The sequence below is a fragment of the Cebidichthys violaceus genome, unplaced genomic scaffold, assembly GCF_023349555.1.
Source record: "Cebidichthys violaceus isolate CVI_PGR_0920_01 unplaced genomic scaffold, fCebVio1.0.p SCAF_21, whole genome shotgun sequence".
Taxonomy (NCBI): Eukaryota; Metazoa; Chordata; class Actinopteri; order Perciformes; family Stichaeidae; genus Cebidichthys; species Cebidichthys violaceus.
Window position 1 is genome coordinate 4,795,739 of NW_027176384.1, and position 17,738 is coordinate 4,813,476.

At 43.1% G+C, this 17,738-nt stretch overlaps 2 protein-coding genes and 1 long non-coding RNA gene across 4 annotated transcripts in view; all 3 read right to left on the reverse strand.

Moving 5' to 3' along the window:
* Positions 1 to 1,458: 1,458 nt before the first annotated feature.
* Positions 1,459 to 8,106, reverse strand: LOC137877248 (oocyte zinc finger protein XlCOF6-like). 2 transcript variants are annotated; one of them, XM_068717034.1, is made up of 7 exons: positions 7,990 to 8,106; positions 5,366 to 5,568; positions 5,142 to 5,234; positions 4,909 to 5,004; positions 4,688 to 4,798; positions 3,717 to 3,840; positions 1,459 to 3,019 (listed from the first exon to the last, which is right to left on the reverse strand). In XM_068717034.1, the coding sequence occupies exons 1-7, from the start codon at positions 8,027 to 8,029 to the stop codon at positions 1,536 to 1,538; spliced, it is 2,151 nt and encodes a 716-aa protein (XP_068573135.1). In that variant the 5' UTR covers positions 8,030 to 8,106; the 3' UTR covers positions 1,459 to 1,535. The 2 variants fall into 2 exon arrangements, with proteins under 2 accessions (XP_068573135.1, XP_068573136.1); XM_068717035.1 differs by lacking the exon at positions 7,990 to 8,106 and having other exon boundaries at positions 5,455 to 5,549.
* Positions 8,107 to 8,284: 178 nt separating this feature from the next.
* LOC137877078 (uncharacterized) lies at positions 8,285 to 9,765 on the reverse strand. The gene is made up of 2 exons (XR_011103504.1): positions 9,578 to 9,765; positions 8,285 to 8,762 (listed from the first exon to the last, which is right to left on the reverse strand). It is a non-coding gene; the product is annotated as an uncharacterized lncRNA (long non-coding RNA).
* A 1,845-nt stretch (positions 9,766 to 11,610) lies between these two features.
* Positions 11,611 to 17,738, reverse strand: part of nav3 (neuron navigator 3) — a 235,654-nt gene continuing 229,526 nt past the window's right edge. The window contains exons 38-41 of the mRNA XM_068717037.1: positions 17,380 to 17,576; positions 17,004 to 17,122; positions 15,693 to 15,896; positions 11,611 to 14,334 (exon numbers count right to left, since the gene is read on the reverse strand). Of these exons, the coding sequence (XP_068573138.1) occupies positions 14,215 to 14,334; positions 15,693 to 15,896; positions 17,004 to 17,122; positions 17,380 to 17,576 (640 nt within the window). The 3' untranslated portion in view covers positions 11,611 to 14,214. The remainder of the gene's footprint in view (positions 14,335 to 15,692; positions 15,897 to 17,003; positions 17,123 to 17,379; positions 17,577 to 17,738) is intronic.

A 17,738-nucleotide genomic window follows, 5' to 3' on the forward strand; every position in this document is an offset into this window, starting at 1 on the left:
CTTAAATAAGTATGATATAACAATAGCAAACGCAAGGACATAAAATGGTGTCTATTTGTATGGGGAAGGAAACTTAGCTCTGCCAAAGTAAAAGTTGGTGTTGTCACTCTAACCTCTTTATTTTTCTTGAAAAGTAAGAGATTTTCAGGCCTCTAATAAATTAAGGGAACAAGAAGGATATCACAAGAGGAACTGCTCACAACTTATTGGCATATGCAAGAAAAATAAAGTAGACTTATACAAAATGGTCTGTTTTGACCATTTGCTAGTTCCTTGTTCAACACTCACAAAACTGGTCTGAAGGATCTAAATGCTTTTGAGATTTTGATTAGCAAGATACATTAACTGTAACAACCTGTTTGTATGACTGACCCTACCAGCAATCATGAGAAACCTAATTTGATGACACAAAAGATCGGAGCACTTAACACAGATGTTAGACAGGCTCTTTCATATTCTGTTGATTACAGACATCCTGCTCTTGTATTCCTTTCATTGTTTTTCTGAAAGGTAACTTCTAGTAAGACAACCTTAAATCAGTTTACATAGAAACCTGTAATCAGCCACACAGTGGAGAGGAAGCTGATTCATTGATTTCTCTATTAATTTGTGTCACGTTGGAAATAAACAATCATACGAAACAAATAATGTAGGAATACTCGCGTCTGATCCTTTGTCGGCTTCTTTTAAGTTTTGAAATGTCCTTTAAATGACCACATGTTATCTACAATCTGTAGAACAGAACACACGTAGCTTATCATGAATTCATTTGAATATAATCAAATTAATATAGACTAAATTAATGATCCTAGTTGGCAACAGACAATGCTCCCATTTTCAGACTCCTTCCACTGGTTCTCTGCCCCGTGGGTAATGTCCAGTATCTTTCACACAAGTTTGCTAATTTTAATTAATTTTAAGGCTATTACAAACAACTTTGATTTTGGTGGTCCTTGTGGACAGAAGTGGTAGTGTTTCTGAGCGCTAGACTACCTTTAGAAAACCTCTCATTTTACTGCAGCAGGGTCTGACAGTCTGCCGGGCTCAGTCCTGGTTCTGGTTGTCCTGTTCCTCCATTGCCCAACAATATAGCCTGGATCTCCAGCAGTGTGGTGTTGCTGTCTGATCCTGGACGGAGGAGAGCCCAGCACACCACCGGCAGCAGTGTCTCCTGCTGGAACCTTCGACTGCAGGTTGTAAGCAGCAACAGCGATGTTCTCATGTGATTTGATGACAACTATTTTTTGTCCTACAAAGGTTGAACACCCGTAAGATATTTTGAATGAAAGCATCTGCTAAATGAATGTAATCTAATGTAGCTGTCTGTTTGACTTGTATCTTGATCATATCAGCATGCACCAAAAAAGTTCCTTTGTTCACAAAACCAGACAACTATATTTTTCCAAAGATGGTTCTCATGCATCATATTGTCACCACATGAAAAAAAACAAAAAAACATTGATTCAAGTTTTTATTTAAAATGAGAAAGCAGCAATTGGCATCTTCTAATACATCTTCTAATGGCTCCTGGCAGCTCAAAGACTAAAGGACTCAACTACTACACCCTTCTCCATGTGTGTGCATGCGTGTCTCTTCAGCCTCGTAGAGGTAGAGAAACTCTTCTTACAGAGCTGGCAGCTGTGTGGCTTCTCCCCGGTGTGTGTTCGGACGTGCATGTTGAGGTCGGAGGAGCACCTGAACCTCCTCTCACAGTGGGAACAGGAGTAAGGCCTCTCTCCAGTGTGGATGCGCTTGTGGAGGAGGAGCTCGCCAGAGGTGAGGAAGGTCTTCCCGCACTGGGAGCACTGGTGGGGCCGCTCCCCCGTGTGAGTCAGGTTATGTCGGACAAGTGAGGTCGACTTGGCAAACGTCTTCCCGCAATGGGTGCACGCAAATGGACGCTCCCCCGTGTGCGCGTTGAGGTGTTCACTCTGAGCTCGCTTGGTCTTAAAGCTCTTCGGGCACTGCGGACAAGCGTACGGCCTGAGGTTGCTGTGGCTGCGCTGGTGCCTCGCCAGCTCTCCGTGCATGAGGAACGTCTTCTCGCAGGTGGTGCAGAGGAACGGCCTCTCGCCCGTGTGGGTTCTTTCGTGGCGAGTGAGGCTGGCCAGCTGGGTGAAGCTCTTCTCACAGCGAGAGCACTCAAAGGGCCGCTGGCCGTTGTGCGTCAGCAGGTGCCGGTTCAGGATCTGGAGCTGCGTGAAGCTCTTTCCACACTCCGCGCAGGGGTGCGGACGATCCCTGGTGTGGATCTGCTGGTGCTTGTTCAGGAGCCACACGTGCGTGAAGCTTTTCCCACACTCGCAGGCGAACGGCCGCTCGCCGGTGTGCTTCATCTGGTGTCTCTTGAGGTCGGACGCTCGGCTGTATATTTTCTCACACATGGAGCATTTGAACTGATGCCTGACCATGTGTCTCTGCCTGTGCCTCATCCGCTCCAGGATGCTGCTGAAGCTCTCGCCACATTTCTGGCATTTGTACCGACCGCCCCCTTTCTCCGGCGTCTCCTGCGCTGCCATGACCTCCATCGTGAACGCGACAGGAGGGTTGCACGTCTGGCTGCAGGCGGTTCGCTGTAAATGCAGCTTGAGCAGTCCCATCTGTGTGAACCGCTTGCCACACTGGGAGCAGAGGAAGGGTCGCTCTCCGGTGTGAATGCGCTGATGCCGGGTCAGATCCCAAGAGTTCTTAAAGCCCTTCTTACATACCTCGCAGGTGTACGGGCGCTCGCCCGTGTGCGTCCGCTGGTGACGAGTCACGTCCGAGGCGCGCGTGAAAGTTTTGCCACACTCCTGACATGTGTGAGGGTCGGGACGCTCGTGGATGGGGAAAGGCGATGGGAACTCGGGACGCCGGGCCTTCTTCTTGGGGACGTCGGCTGCCTCTGCAGAGCTCTGGAGTTTGCTGTACTGCTCAGGGTGACTGTGCTCAATGTGCTGCAGCAGGTAGGACTCCTGCATGTGGAAGAAGGGACACTCTGAGCAGGCGAAGACCTGGGTGGACATCTCCACAGTGGTACCTGTGCAAAACACAGAAAATATACGTAGTTCTTCTGTTTCCCTTAAATGGGGGAAACCATTTGTTTGGAGTCCCTTTGGCCTACAACATTGCTGGTTTCTCGCCCTTCTCATCCAAGTGTCCCATGTGCCTTATTTTCCAATATAACTACAATAAACTGGATAAAACACTAGTGGGATTTTATAGAGATCTCCATCCACACAAAATACCTGAAGAACAACAGGAGACCAAGTCTCCCTGTTGTGTTTCGTCTGTCAGCATCTCCACCAACATGTGGTCGACAGTCTGGTTACTCTGCTGAGTCTCAGCTCATTCAATCTCTGTTCAGTGTCCAACGCTGTTGTTTTCATTTATGTCTGTTTTCTCTTTCTGTTGTCAGAGAACTGACCATGGACTGATTACTGAACAGGCCTACCGGGCACAGGAACACGGGTCCTAAAGTGTCAGGGGCCCTCCTGGCCTTCACCTTGTCTTGCTCCTATGGCGGACAGGTTGTGGGCCCATTGTGTCATAATGAGCCTGTGCAACTGAATAAGTAACAATTTTAATCCCGAAATTGGTCTATGGCTTTAAAATTCCTTGTGCATGAGAAATTCGATTAAACTGTAAAGTCATGCATCACATTATTACAGCCTACTACTATGGCGTAGTCATGGAACAGAAAGTTGTAACATGCAGACGGGGAGCTGGATGCTTACCCTGTGTTCCGAGGTGCTCAAGGCATTTGTGGTGCTGCAGGAGAGACCTCAGGTCGTCGGGATTGGAGAGCGCTTGCAAGCAGTCCTTCAGGACGGAGGGGGCGGATGTCAGCCACGACACAGTCTGTTTAGGGACAGAAAGGCAGCCTTGTCAGCAAGAATGAGCTGATCAGTACAGGGTCAAATGTGACAAAACGTAAACACACAACTGTGGCTCTTACACATAATACTGGTGGTACTACTACTCCTGAAAATGATAACCATCGGTACCAAAGCTAATAGGGATTTCATTCCACCCAACACTGATTATTATTTTTTTATATACACATGCAGGGTTGTAACGGTATACACAGTAAGAAGACAGTTATACCGAGAACATTTTCTAATCTACGGTATTGAAAGAAGTTCACATAAGTGAGTGTGTGCGAGTTAAAGGTGCAGGAGCAGTCTGGCACCAACAGTATGATAATAATAATCATAGGACACTATTTTAAAAGCTCTCAGCTGATGTTATTTTGCATTTAGAAGCTAATTAACATGCTAGTGCTGCTAACTTAGCATGCTTCAGTTATATAACATATTATTGTTGTAATCAGGTTTATAATTATTGTAATTCTGTTCTCATTCCTTTGTAACAGATAATAAAAATAAAAACAACAATAATAGTTCATAGTTTACCGTGAAACCGAGACGGTTATCGTATTGTGAAAATCTATGCTATGAAAAATATGCTAGTATATATATTTTTATAATCATAGAAGCCATTAACTTTAAATCAAAAATATAAAAACTCACTTGCTAAACACAAATTATAAAACATTCTTAAATTCGTATGGAAAGAAATAATTACGCCATGTTTATATTATAACCCGTATTCCAGACTTCAAATCAGAATACTGAAAGGTTGGGACATTCTTAAACACAGTGCATGTTTCAAGCAGCAGCAGCTGTAACGTGACGCTGTCTCCTACCTGACTGAGGTCTGGTACTGGCAGGAGTTTCTCCAGTTTGGACAGAAACTCCCACACGAGGAGCTGCATGTCTGTGTCGTAGCTGGGACCATACTCTGTGGGAAAAACCTCCTGGGAAGAGCAAAGGTCAGTGTCGGGACATAGTTACAAAGAGGCAGGTGGGTGCACAAATGGGCCCTCTTTAGGATGCCAGATGGGGGCCACATGTGATGCTGCCTTGCCTGGTAAAAATGCTCCCTCTCTGCTGGGTCCTTCAGTAGTGTTTGGATGAGCTCCACAAAAATGGCCTCCTCGGCATCCACCTCTGCGTCTCCACTCTGAAAGACACTATCTGCGTTATTTCCCCAAACAATATAAGCATATCATCTGACCAATAATCACAAGCTTCAGGCCATTGTGCTGTACAATGAGAGAACCTGTTATAGAGAATTGTAATAACACTGCTCTCACTTACTCCTGTGTATCCTGCTGGGCGGATTCGTTCTAGGTGAGGCCGTACGCACACAATGTTGGCCGTTTCCTCATTTCTGCACAACTCAAGAATAACCTGAAGAGAAATATGTCGGAAGAAGAGAAAGGCGTCCCCTCAGCAAAGACTGAATCCATGAAGTACACCAATACCGTCCGATTATCAACATTTTTGGGGACGTGATCTCACGTGAAGCCCCGCTGACTCACTCTTGCTCTCAGCCGCAGAAGCAGCTTGCCCCGTTGCTGTGGATTGAGCAGGCCTGGCACTGTAGCCATCACCAGCGTCACAAACTCACCAAGCTTTTCATAGTCGAGAACCTCTCTACGCTGAGCCACCTGCCACATCGCTGCAGAGAGCAGCCGCAGGGGAGGTATCAGCAGCCTTAGTGATGACAACGGCAGGAATATATCTGTGGCAACACGGGGACATGGGGTGGACAGGGTCATATATATGTATATATACGTATATATATATATATATACACATATATATATGTATATATATGTATATATATATATATGTATATATATACGTATATATATATATATATATATACATATATATATATATGTATATATATATATATATATATATATATATATATACGTATATATATATATATATATACACATATATATACAGTTGTGGTCAAAAGTTTACATACACTTGTCAAGAACATAATGTCATGGCTCTCTTGAGTTTCCAGTTATTTCTACAACTCTGATTTTTCTCTGATAGAGTGATTGGAACAGATACTTCTTTGTCACAAAAAACATTCATGAAGTTTGGTTCTTTCATGACTTTATTATGGGTTAACAGAAAAAGTGACAAAATCTGCTGGGTCAAAAATATACATACAGCAACATGAATTAGCAATTTTGGTGACTTAGAAAGTTGTGTCAATGAAATGAGCTTCATAGCATGGCCTCTTAACTTCTTGTGAGTCATTATGAGTGACTACAGCTGGTGACTTCTCTGAGGCCATTTAAATAGGGCTCATTGGATACAAACGCCCACAAACGCTACAATGGGAAAGTCAAAGGAGCTCAGCATGGATCTGAAAAAGCGAATCATTGACTTGAACAAGTCAGGAAAGTAACTTGGAGCCATTTCAAAGCAGCTGCAGGTCCCAAGAGCAACAGTGCAAACAATTGTTTGTAAGTATAAAGTGCATGGCACTGTTTTGTCACTGCCACGATCAGGAAGAAAACACAAGCTATCACCTGCTGCTGAGAGAAAATTGGTCAGGAGGGTGAAGAGTCAACCGAGAACCACCAAAAAGCAGATCTGCCAAGAATTAGAAGCTGCTGGAACACAGGTGTCAGTGTCCACAGTCAAGAGTGTTTTGCATCTCCATGGACTGAGAGGCTGCCGTGCAAGAAGGAAGCCCTCGCTCCCAAAGCGGCACCTTAAGGCTCGACTGAAGTTTGCTGCTGAACACGTGGACAAAGATAAGACCTTCTGGAGGAAAGTTCTGTGGTCAGACGAAACAAAAATCGAGCTGTTTGGCCACAATGCCCAGCAATATGTTTGGAGGAGAAAAGGTGAGGCCTTTAACCCCAAGAACACCATGCCTACCGTCAAGCACGGTGGTGGTAGTATTATGCTGTGGGGCTGTTTTGCTGCCAATGGAACTGGTGCTTTACAGAGAGTAAATGGGATAATGAAGAAGGAGGATTACCTTCAAATTCTTCAAGATAACCTAAAATCATCAGCCCGAAGGTTGGGTCTTGGGCGCAGTTGGGTGTTCCAACAGGACAATGACCCCAAACACACATCAAAAGTGGTAATGGAATGGCTAAATCAGGCTAGAATTAGGGTTTTAGAATTGCCTTCCCAAAGTCCTGACTTAAATCCCATTGAGAACATGTGGACAATGCTGAAGAAACAAGTCCATGTCAGAAAGCCATCAAATTTAACTGAACTGCACCAATTCTGTCAAGAGGAGTGGTCAAAGATTCAACGAGAAGCTTGCCAGAAGCTTGTGGATGGCTACCAAAAGCGCCTAATTGAAGTGAAAATGGCCAAGGGACATGTAACCAAATATTAGCACTGCTGTATGTATATTTTTGACCCAGCAGATTTTGTCACTTTTTCTGTTAACCCATAATAAAGTCATGAAAGAACCAAACTTCATGAATGTTTTTTGTGACAAAGAAGTATCTGTTCCAATCACTCTATCAGAGAAAAATCAGAGTTGTAGAAATAACTGGAAACTCAAGAGAGCCATGACATTATGTTCTTTACAAGTGTATGTAAACTTTTGACCACAACTGCGCGCGCGCACGCGCACACGCGCACACACACACACACACACACACACACACCTTTGTGAAGTGACAAACGTGTTCTTGTTGCATGCAAAAGTGGTGGAACCTGACTAATGTGGGCATGCTGCTTAAAAAATAAAAATATACTCATACAGTGTCTGATGTGACTATTTAGGTTGAACACTTTAAACCCGGCTTAAATATTAGGAATATGAAGGTAGAAAACAATTTGCTCATTGGGGATCCTGCTCTAAAACGCCTTTTAACAGTGGGATTTAGCTTAGTTAGCCACATTAGCCAAAACAGTGGGAAATGTGGCTAAGTTACAAGCGACTGGTTTACTGTAAGTCGTAATCACAAGGAGACGTCAGTCGTTTACCAAAGGGAAGCTGTTGCGTAAAGTACATGTTGCCTTAATTGCATGTTTTGGGTTGTTTACGTTACGTTTGTTACGTTAGCTAGCAATGCTGCTGTTAGCCGGGGCTAAGTGATAATGCGAGATAACGAGACAATGAAAGTTTCACTGCGACATAATTACTAAACACTGAAATAAGACGAACCTGTGTTTTCCACTTGGCAGGAGCCGCCAGTCGTTTCCATGTTTAAGGGAACGTAAAGTCGCTTTTAAAAGGTCCTTTAAAACATTAGTTTGCAAGCCATTTGTTGTTAGCGCCTCAAAGACCGGAAACGAGCGTAGTAATATTTCAAAATAAGAGCGTAAAGTAATAAACAAATGCTCAGGATTAAATTGTAGCTATTCAAAGTATCAGTTGGTTATATGCAGAGCGCTTTTATATAATAAGAGATGTGTAATGGGGATATTAGCGGTGCTAAACAAGAAATAAATTGTCACCATTTAGCAGGTAGGTGAAACGTTTTATTTGCAGTGTATTCCATGTGAAAACTTTCAAGATTTAAATGTGCTGGAATTATATTCCTCAATATCAAATTTTCTTTTATAATGTATGAGTAAAATGTTGTTTATCTGTTGTCATCACAGCCCCCACACTGGATCATCAGTTCACTATTGTCACTTTTTTATTAAAAAGTTTGTCTCGTCCCCACAGCAACAACGTGAATCCATCCATGCAGAAAGACAGTCCAAGCCAACTGGTTACAGGTCACCAAGGGAAGAGGCTTTGTGGGGTCAAATCTCTGATGTCAAAGCAGGACGCCACAAGTATACAACTTGCAGTTCCATGGTCCAAGCCATGGCAACTTGGGATGTGACATCCAATAACGTGGTGTTAAATTTCAGTCAAAGCTGGGTTAGCATTCCTGACAGCAGGACAGGACCAACGCTCCATGTCTTCAGGATCCAGAGTCCAGAGTCCTTTCAACAAAAGTAAAATGTTAGATCCAGGCAAAAAGAAAAAAAGTACAGATGAATACAGTGATTTGACTAGACTAAAACAACTTTATTGAATTGAAGGCCAGGATGTATTAAAATGTCGTCAGTGGTTATTCAAGCAGTTCACACAAATGTCAGCACAAATATTACTGAAATGTGCAGCAAAAAAACCCAACAGTGCCTCCAGAAAAGTGTTCAGCTAAACCTACATCAGACTTTACGAAACGACATAATTTAAACAAAGGTACACATCAAACTAATCATCAGTCATCAGGGCACGGTGACATGGACATTTACATGGTACAGCTGTATTAAAGATGATGATGAAGGGTCGATTAGCCTAATTCATTATTGGGTCGACGGATACGAACAGGATATAGATATTAAATTGCTCAATTGGGAAATTGTCCAGACAAAAACACTATAAATTTGCTTTCTCCAGCTTCTTCTTTCATTCTATGTCCTGACAGTTATATGAGAGTAAACTGGGTAGTATTTACAATGTATTTACGACTGTGGTTGCTTACACAGTAACACATTTCTAATATTTGAATGGGCAAACCTACATGAAGGGCAAGAATGGTGGTTAACTTGAGTAACGCTACTTAAAATATAAAAGCTTCTGGGCTTGGGTAAGTTTAACTGACATACAATTGTGTTAGTGACAAATAAATACCTTTACGTAAATTATCTATCAATTCACATTGTGTTAACAAGACTAACTTAGCTCAGTACCGTTACGTTAGCTTAGCAACTTCCGTAGCCGCCTTCTCTAATACAAAACTTCTCCCACTTACCTTTCTACGGGACTATGTAATACATGACGAGGAAAAACACGATGTCAAAGATCACGAACAACCAGCAGTCATACCAGTAAGAATGTTTCGGTAAAGATATCGAAGCTCTGTTAGTTTTAGACATTTTAAGGTCTTTTTCTGACTCAGTCACGGGAGTCGCGCCTTGCCCCATGTTTGCTTTGGCTACAGCTGCGTACAACCCGGAAAAGAACACACATGTGAAGTAGTCCTTCAAAATAAAACAAAAAACATCCTTTCTAAATTCTGAAAGCTGTGATTACTGCTATTTTATTTGTATTATTTCCCATTGAAAACATGACTTTTATAATGTCATTAACATTAATACTTCAGTCTTTTGAATCTTGTATCCTGTGAAAACACATTGGTTACCCTTTTTAGCTCATTTCTATTTGTATTGTCAACAGATGTCAGAAGGCCATCACCAAAAACTTGTTACCCTATGGGCTCTAGCAGTCTGTCTCTCTATCTGACTACACATTAAAAGGTATCACCAACAGAGATAAATCCACACATGCAACAGTGACTTTAACTAAGATAATATCACTTGGGACCATCTACATTGTGGCCAGTGAGTACATTTAAGATGTGATTTGTGAAGTGTGCTAAATGTTTTTTTGTTTTTGGTATTGTCTCAAAGTAAAAGGAAACTGTAACATCTTGATACTCTCAATATTCACTTAGAAATACTCACCTCTGATGCCTTTATCCTCCACTCCATAAACAGACCACACACAAAAAAAGCTCAGCATGCTGTTTGCTCATGTGACACCAAATACCATTTATTAGGGCTTTACAAAGACTACAAAATCCTCCAGATGAGTTAAATCACTGTCTCTGTCTATTTACATGATATGTTACATACAAATGTACAAAATATAAAACATTTAAGGACAAATGTTTCACCCAAAACAAAAGAAGAAAACTTTCCCTCAAACCAGAGTAAACTATGGTTTTTCAGCTGAGATGTAACCTCAAAGTGTTGGGTGGGAAAAACGACCAGCTGATCATCAACACTATGGCGCACACTGTTAACGGTGTCAGCGTTCTGCTAGCTCAGGAACTCATGGCCTACAACAGGAGTGTAGAGTAGCTGAGAGGGTGATTTGTGGGAGATTCTAAGCTCAGGTTTGATGCATGGGTGCAACTGTAGGTAAGGAGCAACCTGTTACCCGTGGTAACTACCCCCTTATCATGCAACTACACACCCTTGCAGGTATATGTGCGAAACCATCAGAGGCTCGGCCGCAGAAACACGCGTGAAGCTGAACACAGGTAGGATTGTAGAGGGTATAGGATTGTCCTGAGGTTGTGACAACACGACTTCTTGGTCTCTGGTGGGCTTTGACTGACCAGTAGCACCTGTTGGTTGTTGGTAAATGTATACAGTACTCAGTCAGTTCAGCTTCATTGCCTCGGACAGCCGACAAAGCCTAACGTGGCGGTAAGCTTGAGTGAAAATATCCAGAGAGGAAGTGCATCTAAGGAACAACAGGGATTCCTAAAGATGGAGAGGATCCAGAGAATATTACGGCAGAATTGTAAAATTGTGTGATTTTAGTGAGTTAAAACTTTTTCTTACTGTACACCTTGTGCCTCCTGCATAGGCAAAAACATCCAATCACCACAAGACACACACCCGTTTTCTACAGCGTGTTGAGTTTTTGCACTCCTTTTTTCCCCTCTCTCTCTCTGTTCTCAAAGTACAATAATTTACTCAGTGAGTTAAGCATATTGTAACATCAACAGGGCAGAATGCATCTTTGATTCACTGTGCAAGACTGAAGTATATACAACCCACCCCGACCTCAAAGTGTGCAAAACCAACCCGCTCATTAAACAAAGAGAGGACAATCAAAATTCAAAATGGCTTCCGTCCAATACACGCATACATAACGGTAAAGGTCTCCCCTCAATGCATCCCCATTAAAAAGCTTTAAAACATGCTCATTAGGCTAGAAAACCCTAAAACTGTTTGGTTGTGCTCCTGTCAGTTCAAGTGAGCCCAGCTCAACTGGGCGAGAAAACAACAACTAAAAAACTTTTTAAATGTTCTTTTTTTTTTTTTTTTTTTTACAATATTGGTCAGTTTTAAATTCAAATACATCAATTCCTTTATACTTTGACTGTCAGAAACAAGAAAGGGCGGTTTGGAGGAAGAGGGAGCGACCAAAAAACCAACAAAAAAGGCTGTTTTTCTGACTACAAGCAGCTTCTTTGACGTAGCAGGAAGCAGATCATCAACCGACATCAACGTCTCTTTTTCTCACTCGAGAGCAGAGGATGCCTCCCGAATGTTGCACATCTAAGGCAGTGAGAAAGCACCAGTATCATTGTTACCCTATTCAGCTCTTGGGCCGATCTGGTTAACTTGCATTTCAAAACACTTTGGATTCTGATTTTGGTACCTCATGGGTCCCAGAAGGGTGCAGATGCTGACCAACACAAGTCAAATGATTGCCGGAAAGTTCCAAGCAGGACACTGTCAGCTTGCATCATTAAATTCAATATTACCGACACTGTTGATTGATCAGCAGTGAAAGTCAGTCTACTGCTTTCCCCACCCACTTGGTTCTCTATGCAGGGTAATGCAAATGGCACAAGTATTCAGCTGATGCCTACATGCATGATCTCAGGCTAAAATGCGAATAAACATGTCCCGGGCAAACAGTCAGCATCCAATTAGTTGCTGGTCAACGTGGAAGTAAAGAAAAAAGCATTGTTCTTGTCTCTAGTGAGACCAGACTGCTATTTAATTGGAGCATAACTCTGTTTGGCTGCTTCGCTTGCATACTTTTTCATATATGTATGTCCTCACTTTTCAACGATACATGGGAAAAGGTTTTTAGGATGGTGACTAAGCTATGTGTTGGGCTTGTCAGCCCATCATGGTAACATTTGCAACTGACCATCCAGACCATCTATCTCTCGAACTACATCTCCATGCGCACCACCACTTAACTTGTGGAGAAGGCTTGACAGGGTTGCAGAGTCATGAGTGCTACTGATTGGACAATCGCTGTTCAAAGGGAGGGGTTTAGAGGGACGGCTAATAAGGACAGCTCTGTGAGGACCCACAGAAAGTGCTGCCTGCTGTTCATGTGACACATTGTAAGCTGTGAAGTGACACGGAAGGCCAAGAACAACCTAATCTAAGTTCACAACCATGGTCAGTTATGCCTTGTGTTGTTAATTATCTATGTGTGTGCGGTTACGTGTATGTAAATGGAGGTAAATCAAAGGGAAACATTGGCACTTGTCAGTTTTCTTTTTCCTTCACAGTAGCAATGTGGCTGGATGACATGCAGACAATGGCGCTTTCCTTGTGCTCGTTGTTGGCGTGCCGGGGGCAGCGAGTGGCGGCTTGGCAGTGCCCGACACCGAGAAGGCTCAGGGCGAGAGACCAGCACCGTGACACTCAACTGGCGACCGAGCAGGAGGGGTCGCGTGTGTCGCACCATGTTAGGACAATGGAATTCTTGTGGTCCCAGTTGGGCTGCAGAGGCTTTGAAAATGTCTCAAATGGCCCACATCCCGGTGCTGTTGCGGAGGTGCCGAATTGTCTTTGTGTTCAGAAAAGGCAAAGACACCCAAATAAGGTGATGGAGTGATGTAGTAGTGCCCTCAGCTCAGCAATCAAACCTAAAATAGCAACTTGTGAGGAGCCACTGGTCAGTGGCTGAACAGCTGGTCGCTGACATTTTTGAAGCACAAAATCAAACTGATGGATCTGATTTGTGTGTATAGAAAATTGGTTGTCTGCCAGTTTTTCGACAGCTGAGAGCCTCCACTGCGGCCAGCAGGGGGCACTACATCACCTGTAAACACTCAACAGTATTCTCTTACTTGACTGCCATCATAAGTGGAGTCAGAGATGAGGGTCCCAGGGTGGAATAAACAGTGCCTTGCTCAAAGGACACTTTGGCAGGCTGGATTGTTGGTCACACGGGGGGGCTTGAACCAATCAAAGCTTCTGATTAAAGGACAGTGTCCTCCTACAGCCTGTGTAAGCATATGTGTGTGTCTGTGTGAGAAGCACCTCTGTAAACAAGGAAAGACAAACAACACAACCCCCCCACATCGTAAACCACATTGTAAACATCTGAAGATATATCTGGGATTTAAAAAAAAAGAAAAAGAAGAACAATCCAGTTGAAATTCTTGGCTTTCTCTTTTTTTCTGACACGTCTGCTATCTGGGGTTCGTCACGGCTGAGCACAAATGTGATTTACTCCTTGAAAGTCAACTTCAGAGGAAGTGCTGTCCCTCGTCTGACCCGTCCTGCCTCCACATATATGAAAAGTTGTATTCTCAAATGTTATACATTCATTAAAAAATGACTAGCTGACCTGCCTGATGTGATTAAAATATATATGGATCCAACTTGCATGATTGTTCATCCCTTTGATCACTGAGAACCAAGTTGGCCGCTGCTCTTGAAAACATACAATAATTTGATTTGAATATTGCACCATTGTAATGTAAAAATATGGGGTTTTCTATTATATGGCGGGTATACCATTTCGGATAATAAAACTTTTCATACATCCTACATCTGTGCACTATCGGAGGTGTCCGGCAACGACAGAGGTCTGATGGTCCCCCTCGAGTTCTGGGTCTCATAGCGCCGACTCCAGCGAGGAGTCCAGCTGGTCGTCATGGTGACTGGTGCTGTCGCTGTCGCAGCTCTGCGTGCTGGAGTAGTTGGCTGCTTCCTGCAGCCGCAGCAACATGTTCATCTGCAAACGCAGCACACAGACGAAGCCTCAATGATATAGAGATATGTACAATATAAAGTACGCAGTATTTCAGATAATGCACGCACTGGCATACTGAGCAGTACTAGTAACAGTTTAGTTTTGAATGTAATTAATAGTTTTAGTTTTTTTCATGTGTCATCTGCTATCCGTCCATCTAATGTCAGCCAGAACCTGCGACCTTTATGCTCACACTGTACAGATCAACTAATAGGCCGTGGCCTGGGTGCTTACACTGAACATAAGCACAGAATTGTCCTTTGATATTTCAAATACAACTAATTCAAAGACGAAGACCCTCAACAATGTTGACAAAAAGAGAGAGAGAGCATTACTTTGTGCTATCTAAATCTAATAATACTTTTAAAAACAGAGTTTCCAAAGTGCTTCGATGGACAAAGCAAAGCAAAGCAAAGCAAAGCAAGGACACAAGGCAACTTAACAACAGAGAGCCAAACAGTGAGGCCAAACAAAAGCCAGACAAAACTCGTGAAAGAATACCTAGTGAGCTGGCGTAATCTTTAAAACACCCATTATAAACTTAGGTCTAATGACTTATAAACTTTGTCTCCATACTTTACATGTGGTAAAAGGCACTTATTAAATCCTTGTGGTAAATCACCACAATAAAACGGCAGAACTTCTCATCCCTGCACCTGAGCTAATGGACTAAATGATGCAGAAGTGCTGCTGCATCTGGCACATTGCCTCAAGTGTTCCTAAAATGAGTTTAGGCACACCTGCACTAGAACTGGTCTCGCCTGGATGGACCATACACACACACACACACACATGCATGCACGCACGCACACACTGGAAAAATCGAGCCAGTTGTTTTTGGATGACTACCCTTTAATTTCTCTTGGGCTGCAATAACCCATCAAATGGAAATTCATTCTCTCTCACTCTCTCTCTTTATCCTCCCTGAATAGTTCCTCCTGTGTGTGAGTATATGTGTGTGCATGTGTGTGTGCCACGGTTGTGTTCAGGAGCCTAGCTACGTCACTAGCTTCTCTATGTATTTTGTTTGTTGCTTGGAAAAAGCCAAGGTAACACTCATCCCAAGTTTCTATGGAAACAGTCATCCTTGAATTTAACTTTATGGATCTGCATCATGTACTGTATCACCTTGGTCCCAGTTCATATGGGGAGAATGTTCTTTTCTGTTCCCATCTTTTGAGTGATGACACATGCAGGTAACATCACTTAGCTCAGATACCTCACCTGCTGTTTGATTTCTTACATTGGAGCTATTTTAATTCACTTTAAATATATTTATATAAATGAAGTCCTTCCATATCTTTCTCTGTTGTTACTTGTCTTGTGTGTGTCTTCCTCACCAGTGGGTCTCCCTCGGTGTCACTCTGGGACACCTGCTTGGACGAGGCTCCCTCTTTGGACGAGCTGTAGCCGTCGTAGCCCACATCCTCCGGCCTCAGTTGGAGCAGCGACTGGCCGTCCTGCTGCAGCGAGGCGGCGTTCCATGGATACGTGTCGTTCACCCACTTGGATGGATCCTCCCACACCGCTCTTTTGCCGTACAGCTGCAGGTGTGTCACAGAGGGAGAGGGGGTGTGAACGATGCGGGAGAACGGACACGAGTAAAGAAAAAACATTCATACTAATCGCAATCACCAGCATGTGGACAAATTGAGGAGTCCTAGCTCACCTGCTGTTGTTTTTCATATTCAGTCTACTTTATGTGCCTCTTGTGATGTGCAGTGACATAAAATCAGAGAGTGTGGTGAATATCATTATCTTCTCAGTTTCATTATCATTTAAAACAGCTATGCCAGTCACAGTGGTGCATGGAAAAAATGGCCTAACGCTTTAGTAAAAGTACAGAAGTATTGGCAACTTGTTATGTAGAATGACATTTCATGGTTCCAAATTCTCAAACATGAAGATTTGCTGGTTTTCCTTAATTCATTAATTAATTATTTTTTTGAACAAATAAAACACTGTGAAGGTATCACTTTGGGTTCTGGCTAATTGTGACGGCCTTTCCCACTATTTTCAGAGTTTTTACAAACCAAACTAATCCACTAATGACAAAAATAATTAGCCAATGAATCCATACTGAAAATGATCATTAGTTAATAGTTTTAGTTGTAATGAGCATAACCTCAACCAACTACAACAGTCCTGCTTTTACATTATCGCAGAGTAACAATAATCTAATTATATAATAGTGTAACAATCACATACTTTTACCTAAGTAACATTTTGAATGCAAAACTTTTGATCTTAACTGAGTATTTTTTACAGTGTGGTATCACCACTTTTACTTAAGTAAAAGATTTGAATATTTTCTCGACCACTGCTTCTGGATAGTTTAATCTGTAGCAATGCATCATAATTTCTAACCTAATCCCATGTTTTGTATTTGAAAAGTAACTGGTAGCTATAGCTGTCAAATATATGTAATCAGGTGAAAAGTCCAATATTTCCTTTTTTTAAATGTAGTGGAGTAAACCTATACTTATATTTAAAGTTCAAGTACTTCAAAACTGTACTTAGGTACAGTAGTTGAGTCTTGAGTTACTTTTCACTTCTAGAAGTGGGAAAATATCTTTTGTCCTGGAGGTTTAGAACACAGCCACGTCGGCTGGTGATCCATAGAGCTCATTTCACGTGTTGCCAGGACGTACCTGCAGCCCTTCCCTGACAGCCTCCAGCAGGTAGGGCACCAAAGAGTAGTTCCACAGGTCGGTGAACCAAACCCGGGAGCCTTCTACGTCTATGGGACAGGACAGGAAGAGACGGGGGCCTGCCGGGGACAAAAGAGCCCAGGGGATGAGTGTTTGTTGAATGGAAGGCAGAAGAGACAAAAGACACATGGAGCACAGAGAACACACACACGCTGATAAAGAGTGGAGGCACAAGCTAACACTCACTCACTGGCTTCAGTATCAGTCTAACAGTACAGGCGGCCAGAGAGAGAGAGAGAGAGAGAGAGAGAGAGAGAGAGAGAGAGAGAGAGAGCGAGTGTGTGTGTGTGTGTGTGTGTGTGTGTGTGAGACTGACCTATGGTGACATCGGAGGAGCTGTGTGCCTCCAGGAAGCTGTTGAGGTGCTGCCAGGTCTTGGGGATCCAGTCGATGATCTTAATCAGGTCATTGCTGCGCATGCTCTTATCGATCTCCGTCTCTATCAGCTTCCGCCGCAGGAAACGGCCCAGGAAGCCTTTGACCGGCTCGGTGTGGTTGGTGCACAGCACCCACCTGCGACAGGACAGACGATCGTTGGTGAAACAGAAGCGGAGGAGCTGATAAATCAAGCTCAAGAGTAACCCACATTTCTCATCAAAGCAGCTCAGAGGTTTCAGCTCATTCCACTTTACCATAATATAATCGTATTAAATGTCTGGCCCATGACGGGCTTTC